The following is a 14,643-nucleotide window of genomic DNA, read 5'->3' on the forward strand; positions in this document are numbered from 1 at the left end:
TTTAAAGAGCAGGCTCCTGAGCTCTCAGGGCTGTTGCAGGTTATCACTCAGGCTATGGTGCCAATGTCAGAATTGTTAAAATGATGTACCTTGCATACATAGATCTTTAGTGGATTATGCTGCACCTATGCTTGTTTTGATGCCTGAAAGAAAGCTTGGAGGGCTGGAAAATTGCAGAACGAATCCTTGAGGATAATCCTTGGGTGCCCTCGTACCACAAAGATACTTAATATGACGAAAGGAACTTATTATTCTGAGCGTTTGTTGATTCGTGTTACTGAAATTAAGTGTCAAATTGGTATAAAAATGCTTAGGCTAACTCATCCTAATCCTTGCAAAGAAGCCCTCCAAAATTTTCTTTATTGAAGATCAGCATTGTTCCAAATGGATAACAAAAACTGGAACTCAACTCAGAATGTATCGGGTTCATGATTTGTACCAAGAGAAACAACAACGGCACTTTCCTGCACCGTGGGAGGTTACACCCTTTCCAGTTTTAATCCCTCCCCTTTCCACCCAAGAAAGCAAATTAGAGATCAGCCCAAGCTTCGTCTTGAGGCAAAGCTCTAACGCCTTAAGCCATATTGATGCTCTGTCCACAGAGCATTCTCTCTCTCAAATCATATACACTGATGGTTCCCTACACCCCACCACGGGTGCAGCTGGAAGTGCAGTTGTTCTGACAATGGGCGATGGCTTGTACTTTGAGTAAGTGTACTTTGTACACTTACTATATTATTCTGCAATGTTAAATATTATTGTGATTTGTGTATCTGTACTCAATGAATTTGGTGCGCCCCTTGAGGGACTTGAAGTAGAGGGGGAGTACAAATAGCCTAAGCTACTCTATCCCTTTGAGATGTATTTCTTTCTTTTCTCAATAAACATACTTAAACTTGATTCACCTACTGGGGAACTACAGTGGCACACCATACTAAATTCGCCACGTTTTTTATAATTACAATTATAATTGGCATATTAATCAATGTTATAATTTTCAAGGAATTGTCAATACATATTAAATGACTTTATAAGCCAATAAATATCACTTTATTAAAGATCACTTTATAAAGTATTGTTGATCCTTACGACCACCTTAAGGTAATCGTTATATCTATACTAATCTTCTCCAAGAATTGAATACAGTACTAAACATTTGATTTGTTCATTTACAGTACTACATTTCTCTTGATTAACCTCATGTCATCTGTTTCTATTACAAATATAAAACAATTATGCCTTCCAGTTTTAAAATGAAGCCCAAATGATGATGTACAGTGTTTTACAATGTTTAAAAATAAGTGATGTTTTAAAATGATGATGTACAGTGAGCTTCAGTTTAAAGTAAGTATTATGGGTAATGAAACTCAATACACTAGTTTTCATTCGTTTTAAAACTGTAAACGTTTCTTGATACATGCTCCTCGCACCATTAAAAATATATGTTATATGGTTCATACAAAGTTTCATCTGACAAATAATTAAAAACATGCAAAGATAATACATAAATGTGCATAATGTTTTGACATAAATAGTCCCTAAAACATAAATACTAGTACAGTAATTATATTTCATTTGGAACAAAAATTATTCAACAACTGTACTATAATTATTTTAGTCATAAGTGTAAATATTGATTAATCATAGGCAGTAGTTGATGATTTTGTGTGCATACGTAGAATTATATTACAGTACACTACTATAGCACTGTAGGCAAAAACAAATATGAAAATAACTGCAGGTCTGATATATGAATTTTTGTGCATAGAGAACATCCTTTATTTAACATATCAGCAGAACAAATTGTCAATAACTTGACAAAAGCATTTTAAGAAATGATTGAGAAATATCCAAAGAATGAACAAACAGTATAGATTAACTGAGTAAATGGTGAAATGAGAAAACAAAAAGAAGAAAGGTCAGATCATTAAAACAATGAAGGTCAGGTAAGGACAACATGAAGGGCAAACACTGAAAGGTAAACAATTTGGTAGAAATATTGAAGGTAGCGAGAACACGGGTGAAATAAGTGGCCGCCATTTAACTTCCCCTCCGACCTAGGCTGTATTCACTACCACTGTGCTTATCTAACTCAAAAATTACTCACTAACATTTGGAGATGGACAAATACAATGACATACAACTGCATTCTAAGCAACGCCATTTTGACACAGACAAGCTAGTAAAACTGCATATGATAAGCCTGAAATTGAGTTAGATATAGGCATTCCAATCTCTTCTTGTAAAAAGCAAATATTACAGGAAATTATGATACACTAACGTCAGAAAGCACGAGTATATAAACAGAGTTGTATGTTTAAAACCGAGAACTATATATACGGGCAGCACAAAACATCCACTATAGACAGTGTGACATATGTAATTACCAGAATTAGGCTGGGATATCGAGGGCCACCAACACTAGTTGCGACGCCGGCTTGTCAAATACCCCACCCCACATTTGTCCTGATGATATTTTGCAGTTGGATTTTAACATTTAACAGTTTGGCCATTTACGGCTTCGGCGGGTAGCCTGTTCTATGCGTTTATAATCCTGTGGGTCATCTGTTCTCAGTCATGCATTGTAGCTTGCAGAGTTTAAAACCCTTGCTCCTTGTTTCGGTTAAATCTGACCTTTTGAAGAAATTGTCTGGATTAACATCCTCTAAATTGCTCAGTATTTTAAAGGTTTCGGCGAGATCAGCCCTGTCATGCCTAGTGGGCACCATTGTTAGACCTGACTAGAGTTATGTCCTTTTTGGAGAGCTGGCAAAGAACGCCTGAAAGTTGGAACTCACTTCCCACCATTTAAACATTCGGGAGTGACAGAACTCTTGCCAAACCTGAGGATACCTGATCATCCAGGCTGTGACTCATACGTCAGGCTGCGAGCAGCCGCGTCCAACAGCCTAGTAAATCAGACCAGCAACCAGGAGGCCTGGTCGAGGACCAGGCCTCGGGATGCCAACTCCTAAAATAATCTCAAAGTAACCTCAAGGTAAAGCAAGCCCTCAAGGAAATAAGGGTTTATTAGCCAGCCAGGACTTCACAATGCAGCCAATAACTGAAGCAGACCAGTACTCGATTGAGGCTGGGTCCATCAATGAGACGAGGCCTAAATTATACAAGAGAAATCAAAACAGATATACAAGAGTCACAAACGGCACAATGCAGGATGACAGAAACCTGCGGAAATATAACAAGTCTAAGGCGCTGAAAGACACGTGGCCGGGGGGGGGGGGGGACGACGTTACTAAACAATCAGGCTCATACATTAAAGAAGGATTACAAAAAAAATCGTGCCCCCGAGGCAAAATACCCTCCGTACAAGGAACCAACATCCAAGAACGGTTTAAGGGTACCTATATACTCTATTCGGACTCCCCTCAGTCAGGCATGATGGTCAGGCACAGACATATTCCTTGCCCTAAACTGGGACAGAAAGGAGTTATCTAAGAACAATTGGAGCTGGCAAACAGTTCCGAAGGCAAAGGCTTGCATCCCCAGCAGGAAGAGACGACTGAAGGGGGTAGAAATAGCCTACGCTACTCTATCCCTTTGAGATGTTTTTTTTCTCCTGTCTCGATAAACATACCTGAACTTGAGACGACTTAACTGCCCCCACTGTTGAAATGGATGGCACCATTTTTAGAGAAGGCCAAGCTATACTCCAAGCTAAATCCTGCCCCAACTCGATAATCCCCGGCCCTCAGATGCTTCAGAGCCAGAACCGTTGGGTAAAGACCAGAAGCAGGGCCAACCACTTCTGCAGGGGGAAGGAAGAGGAGGTGGAAACTTAGCCCAGGTGGAGGTCACAACACCTCCAAAATCCAGGTTCATAAAAGCCATAGGGACCAACTCCAAAGCATCAAATAGAGTATAACACCACAAACCGCAAATACAGCCATGGGAAAATCCTACCCGTAAAGTGGTGACTGCTTGATAAGCCTACTGGTGAGAAGCAAGCGCAGAGAATAGAAAAAACGTGTATAGACGTCACAGAACTTCGAGTCAAAGGTGTCATTGACCCAACAGGCACCATGATGGAGGCAGAAAGAATGAACATTGATCAACAGCAAAACCGATGAGCATCCTTCAAACTCGCACATAGCAAATGCGGACTCAATAGTTAATTCACCATGAGCCATGACTTGCAGGAAAATTAACAATGTCTGAAGGCTGCTAGCCATGCAAGACACACAAGCACTAGGGATGCTCACCTAAAGAATTGACACTGAACAGCGTGTAATAATGCAGCTATGAATGGTGTTGGAAGTAAAGTTGAGTTTGTTCTTGACTCATAATCAGCAATCCTGGGTAGGACAGAAATGGTTGGGCACACTCCTATCACCTAATGCCTCTGTTCATTTAGTAGTAAATACGTATCGAGGAGTTAGCTTGTTATAAATGATTTGTCATGGGATTGCATCCTGAGGAAGGTCAGTAGGTCAACCTTGGGAAGGGGGCGGTAACCTTGATATTAGCCTGTGTATGTATTTACTATTTGTGCCTGCAGAATTGAGCTCTTAGTTCTTGGACCCTGCCTTTGTAACCAATCTATTTTTCTCTTATGTCCACTATGTATATTTCTCTCTAACACACATCCCCAGGAAACAGCCCAAAGCAGATGTCTAACTCTCAGGTATCTATTTACTGCTAAGTGAACAAGGGCATCAGGGTGAAAGAAACTGAGTATTCTAGTAAACCGAGTACTCACCTAATTGTGCTTGCAGGGGTTGAGCTTCTTTCGTTTAGCCTTTCAACTGTCAATCGAGTGTAGCAGTCACTCGCTACACTGTCGGGTGTGTAGCGAGTAAACCTTATACTCGCTCCAATCTCTCATTACCTTAATGACAAACTAATTAGCACTAATTATGACTACTCAAATCCTTTCCCTAATTACAGGTATCATTCTTTCCATCCTGGTTGGAGGAAGCTGAGGTGTAGTCACCGCATATAAGCAAGCAAAAAGTGAATAGCCGACAGTACAATTTCCACACTGAGTCAGATAACTCCCGTACAGATGCTTTGGATTTACCTAACCTCTTCAACCACAAGAATGTAGTACTTGACGTGTACAGTTCTAATTGACCCCAAGACACTACAGCTTCGACACAGAGCACACAGTAGACTACGACCACATCAAGCTACAACGCTCTTGCTCCTCATCCAGTTTAGACACTCACGATTCCCAATCACGCCGCCATGCTCCCGCATACAGCTCCATGACTCCGGCCCTCACTCAGCTCTCTGCTCTGCTCCAAGCTGTCTGAACGTCTATGAAAATGACGATCGACTACTGTAACCAAGACTACTAAATAAATGTGAAACTCACTAAACACTGTGTATCTAATCTACCCAACAATGTAACCATTAATCATACGTTACAGTTGTATAGATTCCTTACCTGAGTTTACCTGAAAGCCACTAACTAGTGGCCTCGACGCTGTCCTCGTGGAGACCACTAGTTGTTGGCCTTTGATCTTCGGCGGCTTGTCGAGAGTCCCCCAATTGCCTTGTTCTTTTCCAGCTGTACTTTAAAAGCGAGTTTTGGTATTTATGGCTTTGGTGGGTAGCCAGTTCTATGGGTTAATTTACCTGAGGGCCACTAATACTAGTGGCCTCGATGAGGACAAAGTTGATGCCTTGTCAAAGGTCCCCACATTTGCCCTGATGATCATTTTCAACTGCATTTTAAAACCCAGCAGTTTTGGCATTTATGACTTTGGCAGGTAGGCAGTTCCACGGGTTTACAATCCTATGGGTAAAACAGCATCTCTTCTCAGTCCTACATGTCGCTTGTTGAGCTTGAAACCGTTGCTCTTGGACCCTTTGAGCCCATGTGACCCTTTTAAGAAAATTTCCGGATCGACATCCTCCAAATTGTTCAGTATTTTTAAATAAATTTTATTTTTATTTATTTTTAAAATAAAATGAGATAAACGTCGACATGGCAATAAATCTTATTTTCTGAAGCAAATTTGTCACGCACACCATCCTTTCAGGGCTCAATTAATTAATTTACTATATAGTTTAGTTAATACAACAGCAGCAGTATTTTATCATGACTTCTTGTATTATTTGTGTGTGATGTGGGAAGTTTTCCCACAACTTCTGTCATTTGCTTCACTTCATTAAATGTCACCCTTAAGGGGCAATCCTTGCCTTTTTCATATCTGCCTAGTCTCTTAAAATCATTGGCATTTTCCTTAATTGTGAAACCTTCTCCTCAACGTACTTTTCTCTGATTTTTCCTCTTCTGCTGCTCTCTCCATCCTAGATGGTATTTCCTTTTCAAAACACCCATAAATTATTAGGGACTTCTATCTACACTCTTTTGTACTAATTTATTTTGGTAACCAGTTCTTTCCTAATTGCTTGTCTCATGTCTACTTCTTATTGGCCATTTGTTTTTGACTTCCAAACACACTTTCTTAATCGTTTCTCTCTCTCTATTACAACTGGCGCAGATGTTTCTTTTACTTCCTCTTTATGCACTTTTTATGCCTGAAACACACTGCATATTAGTGGCTTTAGGCAATGTACCTACCTTGCCCATAATTCATACAATCTTCTTCTATCCTGTGTATGTACTTTTACATAAATAATGATTATTAGTATAGTTTGTTACCAGTAACAACACCAATGATCCTGCCACCGGTCACTTATAAAGGAATGAATGACAGGGTATAAATTGGAATAAGGCATGCCTTTTTTGGGAAATAGGACAAGTGCAGATAGCCTCCTTAGTGGCAGTGTCTGGACACTCATTTGAGGGAATACCAATATGGCTGGCAACCTAGCAAAACTCAACTTGCTTAAAACGGATCGAGATAAGAAACAGTCAATATTGGGTTTCGACGACCACAGGGTGCATAGGATTCAATGACTCCAGAGCTACGAGAGCACTGCGAGTCAACTACAATGACAAAGGGGTCCTGATGACAGAAAAGCAATTGACGGAGTGTATATAATATTGCATACAATTCAGCCATGAAGATGCTAGCCTCCAGAGGTAAGTGGCACATACAGGTTTGGTCCAGAAAGACTACAGAGTATCCAACACTGCTGGTAGACTTAGACCCCATATGTGAAGAGGGCAATAGAATTTAAGTGCAAAGAAAAATGTTCAATAAAATGGCACTTTATAAGAAGAGGAGGGGTAGATGCCTTTACCATGTGGGTCAAAGTCCTGCAAAACTTTGCAAGTGGGACTCTCCATGGAGGTAAGGATGGAATGACATGAGGGGAGTCATTGCTAACACAAAAGGGAGGCCTGTAAGCAAGACATCCGAACATAAAAAGGAAGGAGGTGAAAGGGAACAGAGCCTACCAGTAGGGCAACAGACAAAAGCCCGGCAAAAGTGAGAATGATGATATTGCAGAGACCTCGCTAGGTAGCGAAGGCAGTAATGATCTCAATGGTCCTGGAGTGACAAGACGTCCATGTCAACATACAAACTCTGGACAGGGAACGAAAGAAAGGCACCAGAGCTGAGGCACAATTCAACATGGTGCAGAGCATGAAGATGACAAAGGATCAAAGGAGTGGCAGAGATATGGGCAAGGCAGCAATAATTCAAATTAGACAGCATGAGAGAGGAGTGCAAACAGAGGAGGGTGCATCTGTTAGCACCCCAGAAAGTATGAGACAAGACTCAAAGCATTCAACTTAGAGGTAAGAGATATGAGGCGATCAAGACAAACTAGGGCCAAAAATCAATCCCAAAAGTTTAGTAGAAGCCTCATAGAAAAGGGGACCACCATAGAGCGACAAAGGGGACAAAGAATGACCTGACCCTGAGGAAAAGTCATAGCACAGGCCTTACATATAAAGAACTTGAAGTCATGATTAATGACGCAGGATGACACAGCTTCAATCGCAAGTTGGAGTTGGTGGAAAGGGGTCATTCCCTTGACAGCAGATATATTATCAACGTAAAGGGCACAGAAAATACCAGAGGGAAGGGCAACCACTAAAGGCAATGAAGAAAAAGGTAGTGCTTAGAACACTACCCTGAGGAACACCTTCGAATTGGGGAAGAGGAGGCAGAGAAGGTGGCACCAAGTCTCACTTGAAAGCAATGAGAGGATGCTAGAAAGGAAGAGTGGAAGAGAGAGTGAGAGGGGAAGAGAGAGGGAGAGCGAGTGAGAGAATGGGAGAGAGTGAGAGGGAAAGGGAATGAGTGGGGGAGAATGAGAGGGAAAGATGGAGAAAGTGTGTGTGTGTGTGTGTGTGTGTGTGTGTCTTTAAATATTGTTACAGGATGAGGGCTATACTCATGGTGTCCAGTCTTTCTTTTGCTATTTTCAAATACAGTAACTTGTTATATATGACCCAGTATGATACCTGGCACAATACAACATGATGCCTGGCACAATCCAATATGATGTCTGGCACAATACGATGCCTGGCACAATAAACTATGATGCCTGACACATATAATATAATATGTCTGGCACAATACAATATGATGGCTAGCACAATACAACATGATGCCTGGCACAATACAACATGATGCATAGCACAATACAACATGATGCATGGCACAAAACAATATAATGCATGGTATAACCCATGCACAAAGCTGTTCATATATATTTAAATCTAGCACAAATTATTATAATCATTTGTGCTCAGAGAAATCACAGTAACGTGACGTATCAGTCAGAATATCGGTAGCAGCCGTGACGAGGATTCGAACCCGTGCTCTGGGCAATCCCAAGCAAACACCTTTTGTGATTTCTCTCTGCATTGAAGAGGAAGCGTTAGAGGTAGAATTCCTGGCAACAAAGCCAGAGTGCATGAGAATTGTGTGAAACCGTGTTTTGACTTCAATGGAAGCCTCAGGAATCATTTACTTTTTTTTGACCATGTCATAGCCCAGGTGTCTTAGGCATTTGCTTGGGATTATTACCCAGAGCACAGGTTTTAATCCGCCTCACGGTTCCTACTGATTTTCTCATTATAATTAGTGCTAAAGCTTTTGAGACCTAGAGTGATATATGCCAACAGATACACAACCATAACATGAGCCTATACATGGGAAAATACCTATCTCCAAACAAATGATGAGAATATAAAGGAACAAGCAACAGAATTTAATACACAAAGAAATCAACATAACTTCTTAACAGAATTTAATGTTCAAAAGTGTAAAATGGAAGCGTATTCATGGAATGAAAAGGAGGAAATCATTGCCTAGTATAATAAAATAAAATTTTCATTAATAACTATTTGAAAATATTGATTCTTTGAGCTTTTAAATAAAGCTACTACCTTTAGGATATCAGATTTCTTTAGTGCAAAAGACCACATTAAAAACAGTTATTGTATTGTGAAAGCTTTTTCTGCAGATAATCTTAACAAGAGTATGACAGTATACACAATGGAGCCTCACATCTACAGATCACTGTATGATGAATGTCTATATCAATATAAAATATCTAAATTGGGGGAATTGGATGGACATAATTTGTCAAGTCTGGCAACTATACAAACATAACAAAGCCGAGGAAATGACCCAAACACACAAATTACAGTTTATATAAATGGTACAATTTTAACATTTTCGATGACGCTAACAATAACTTGGGTTTGTCACTATCGGTTCATTTTGCGTGTGGATTAGGTTATTTGTTTCAGCAACATTATCGTGAATTATTCTCTGAATAACTTCTACATATGGTATTTTAAAGCAAAGATTTTGCAGAGTAAATACTGTAATATAGATGAAAAATAATGAAAAAATAAAATAAATAAGAGAAGTGCACATAAATATTATTTACGACTCGACGATAATTTTTTTGTATTCAATATACTATGCCTAAATATTCCAAACACATTTAGCACATACAATTCTACACAGGTAGTTCTGGTGTGTAAATATTCCAGGGTGTTACTCCCCATTCTCAACATAACATATTACTGGACAAAAATCATTATGGTTTACCTGCTGCACAATGAGTTAATGTTAATGCAGCATAATGTGAAAACCTGAACACACAAACACACACACTTGCACATCACATTCACCAGCACATCACCTGTACATGATACTCATCTACACACACACGTACCTGCATATCACATTCACCTGCACATCACCTGTACATGATACTCATCTACACACACGTACCTGCATATCACATTCACCTGCACATCACCTGTACATGATACTCATCTACACACACGTACCTGCATATCACATTCACCTGCACATCACCTGTACATGATACTCATCTACACACACGTACCTGCATATCACATTCACCTGCACATCACCTGTACATGATACTCATCTACACACACACGTACCTGCATATCACATTCACCTGTACATGATACTCACCTACACACACACGTACCTGCATATCACATTCACCTGCACATCACATTCTCCTGTACACCAAGAGACTTCATGCATGCAAACTTCAGACATCAAACTGGCTAGACTCTACAAGGATGCACATTGTAGACTGAATATTATAGCAGGTGAGACTTCACGGTACGTACTAGCACACTTCACAGAAGCAGCTATGATGTTCACCATAGTTTCAGTCACATAGCTTCACCCTTTTGTGAGAAATAATAAAGTAAGAGTACAGTACTTTATGCAGAACATTTTGAGTACATTAGACAACAATGTAGAACATATGGATGTGAAGCACATGCACGTCACAAGATGCTATACAACAAAGTTGTATAGCCTAAGGTAAGCTCTGCAGACAGCACCAACAGGAAGTAAAGTATTGCAATTCTATTTCTGTATGAGGCACTTCTACATACAATATTTTATCTGTGTTTAGTTACGCCCTGCAAACAAAAACGTCAGTGCAGAGACATGCAGCACACTCCTGCCGGAGATGTGCAGCACATACATGAAGACACGTACACAAAGCAACATTACATCTGTTACTACCGGGGCAAAGGGGATACCGAGGAACAAAGAATCCCATTCATTTGGGAAGCAACGAAAACATTAAATACCATGTAAATAAATACCGAGGTATGAATACAAGGTTTAGAATAGCATTAAAGAAAACTAGGTGTTAGACAGAAGAAAACATTAAGTAGGCACATAAAGAGATAAACAGGAAAGCATAAGACTATACTGAGCAAGTTGGTAAGACACGAGGAGAGAACAACATCTCCTTCACAACCAATGAACTGGTACCATAATCCTGTTATAAAAAGTTATACTGTATACATGTTTTACATACACCTTATAGTAAAACTCAATAAATCATAATAGATGAGTTTAGTTTTATCATTAAAAATATATGATCACAAAGCTACAACTAAGCAAGGCCTGGTCATCACAACAGCACTTATTGTAAGTGCTCCTCCATGTAAGGTATATTCTTTACTATATTTACATATATTAGTCATAATGGAGCATCAAAGCACAGATTTAACTAAACATTGTCATTAATATATATATCAGTGTAAGACTTAACGGTACAGACTAACACTGGAATATTTGTATAAGGCCTAATCATAAATACCCCATTCAGGTACAGCATTGTAAGGCTCATCAATTCATATCCACCCAAGAGCAACATTGCAAGATATGTCAGCATACAATATCTTCTACAGTACAGAAGTCTTCAAGATTTACCCTTATAGACCTTTAGGCAATACAGATAGGCCTACTTCAGTCATACAGTACTTCATGTTCAATACTCCAAGAGAGTGTGGCATATCGAGCCCAGCGTGGCATATCGAGCCCAGTGTGGCATATCGAGCCCAGCGTCAACACATCTCCCTGTAACCCAGCCTTACATATCCATTCAAGTACAGTCTCATGCCTGTGTTATGTCCCATGATAGTGCCACCATTAATATTTAAGGAGTTATCCTGGTCTAATAATGTAGAACATAATACACATGTCAAGCCTGTACTTAAGCTCATTGAGGTTCCTTAAAGCCAACTACTAACCTTTCTTAGGATACAACCCAGAACAATTGCCTAGCTCCCAAGTACATAGTTTAATGCTAGGTGAAGAGAAGCATCAGGTGAAAGGAAATGTGCCCAACCATTTCTGTCCTGTCTGTCCTGTGAGCCAATGACCAACCACAGTGATACAGGATCCTTGTACAATATTGTATAGAATTATGCTTAAGTTACTCACTGTAAGACATCATATACGAAGCAAACCATGTCAATGGAGCTTCAGCCATTATTATTATTATTACCACAATAATGTAACCTACATTGCACATATTTACAGTGACGCAACAAAATGCTGAATACCCAACCTAAATGTAAGCACATTGTTGCCTCAATGTTTTAACCTTTCTTAGTACTGTACGTGCTCATTTATCCAGATTCCACTAAACCGGATATTTGGGTCATCTGGCCAAAATCGCATCCGGATAATTTTCTGGCAAAACTTTGCAATACCCGGACAGAAATCATGATAACCGGAGGTTAGGATACATAAACTTTCAAAAACTACACATTTCAAGATCTACAGTATCAAACAAAGAAGACAAACTACAACAAGCTAAGCTAAAATTTATCTTTAAAATTATGTATTTGATTTAAAGTATGTATGGATATGCAAATGATGTTGGTTGTGGTACAAAAACTTGCAAATATGGTCATTTTTGGGCTTCCCCCTGTAAGAATTCTGCTTATCCATAAGTCTGGCTTATCCAGATGTTTGGACTATCCGGTTATCTTGAGGTTATCTTGAGATGATTTCGGGGCTTTTGTGTCCCCGCGGCCTGGTCCTCGACCAGGCCTCCACCCCCAGGAAGCAGCCCGTGACACCTGACTAACATCCAGGTACCTATTTTACTGCTAGGTAACAGGGGCATAAGGTGAAAGAAACTCTGCCCATTGTTTCTCGCCGGAGCCCGTGATCGAACCCGGGACCACAGGACCACAGGATCCAATCTCCGCTCAGCCGACCGGCTCCGGTAAAGGAGTCCTTCCCATATCGTCTGGATAAGTGAGCTTAGACAGTACTGTGGTAGTTCTTTATAGGGCTACACTATGCACAGATCCTCTGATGCATCATTTTAATATAATAATGTATATCTTGGCTATGTCATTACCCGGTATATCATTAAGTTATAGTAAAGCATGACCAGTTACCCAGAAACAATAATATATTTCTAGTTTCTAATAATACAATGTATCATTCACACTAAGTATCTTAGACAAAATTATGTTGATACTGAGGTCACAGCCCTGGGAATTCCAGTTTCCCATATCTATCACAAAACATTTGTTCTAATAAACATTTTTGTTCATTATCTTAGAACGTTTATGTTCAATACTGTGATAGGATGTCAATCCTATAGCTAAGTTTTTTAATAAAAAGAATTATTCATAGTACAGTATAGCACTTGGATTTTGCTAGAAACTATATGCAATTTCCATATATTCTACATTACATTATACTATCTTTTGCCAATCTTTCAATACCACTTTGATGTAATACATAATAATACATCTATTTCAGCATCTCAAAAGTTCCATTTTTAATTGTTTAGCTTGTATTAATTATGTCATTATGAATGAACACCTTATTTTTAAACTGCACATATCGCCATTGGCAGTATTAATAATTAAATATAAAATTGTTTAGGTTTTTCACAACTATTGTGTAGTTTTTCATACAGGAGTTTCACGGTCGGCTGGAGGCTGCTTAAAAGTTATCAGTGAATTAGGCGATGCCTCAAAAGCATCCTGTCGTACGAGAGGTGTGACAGGACGACTAGTAGCGTCTGGACAGTGGTTTATCATATGGCCATGTTCAAGATCAGGTGTGAGTGGAGGGGAAGAGCAGGCAGGTGTTGTACAGCTGACGGGAGGTGTTGCTAAAACTAATGGGGAAGTTTCTGCATCATCTGAAGGGTCTTTTAAAGCCCCGTCATGAGAGCCAAGGGCTCGGTGGAGCTTGTGCTTGAGACGCCGCAACTTCTCTAGTGAGGTAGAGGAAAATTGTTCAGCTAAGGTTACATGTTTCATCCCAGCAAGTGCTTCTGGTAGGTCAGGTAAGGATGCTAAAGGAACTTCATCATTAGGAAACTGATCTGCTTGTGGAGTAGCAGGACTTGATGCTGTTCGGTCTAGAAGACCACGACCCAAGTTGAGTGACTGAGGACGATCACGGCGCAGTGGAGATGATGAATTTGATAAGGATAACTGTGGCAAGTAGAAAAAACAGGAATGTTTAATATTTATTGCAAATAATAATAAATTCTTATTCATTAATAATCCATCTTCAAGTTACTAAATATACACATTTAAAGATGGATTGTAAGGTAAGTCCTGCACAAATATTTAACATACATATTCAACAACATTCTGGGTCCCGGTAGTACGGCCGGGTTTGTTCTCAACTCACAATCGAGAATTCAGGGTTCAAATCCCAGGCGGGACAGAAATGGTTGGGCGCATTTCCTATCACCATTTCCCTGTTCACCTATTAGTAAGTAAGTACTCAGGAGTTAGTCAGCTTATTGTGAGGATGCATACTGGGTGAGGGTTAGTAATTTTACCTTGGTGGGGGGGGGGGGGGTGTTACCTCAACATAAGCCTAACATGTACGAATATACTTTGGCTTCCTGTCCCTCGACATAATAAATTACTTTTATTATATACAAATTTGTATGCTAAATTTAATC

The 14,643-nt window shown here is 39.7% G+C and overlaps 2 protein-coding genes across 9 annotated transcripts in view; both read right to left on the bottom strand.

The window, feature by feature from the left end:
* Positions 1–6,275, bottom strand: part of LOC138354673 (uncharacterized) — a 22,954-nt gene extending 16,679 nt beyond the window's left edge. The window contains exon 1 of the mRNA XM_069309031.1: positions 6,239–6,275. Coding sequence (XP_069165132.1) covers positions 6,239–6,275 — 37 coding nt within the window. The remainder of the gene's footprint in view (positions 1–6,238) is intronic.
* LOC123768916 (Ankyrin repeat-rich membrane spanning) overlaps positions 1,376–14,643 on the bottom strand; it is an 866,672-nt gene continuing 853,404 nt past the window's right edge. For all 8 annotated transcript variants that reach the window (XM_069309136.1, XM_069309137.1, XM_069309135.1 and 5 more), the window contains one exon: positions 1,376–14,161. In XM_069309136.1, the coding sequence (XP_069165237.1) occupies positions 13,628–14,161 (534 nt within the window). In that variant the 3' untranslated portion in view covers positions 1,376–13,627. The remainder of the gene's footprint in view (positions 14,162–14,643) is intronic.

The sequence above is a fragment of the Procambarus clarkii genome, chromosome 64 (assembly GCF_040958095.1).
Source record: "Procambarus clarkii isolate CNS0578487 chromosome 64, FALCON_Pclarkii_2.0, whole genome shotgun sequence".
NCBI lineage: Eukaryota > Metazoa > Arthropoda > Malacostraca > Decapoda > Cambaridae > Procambarus > Procambarus clarkii.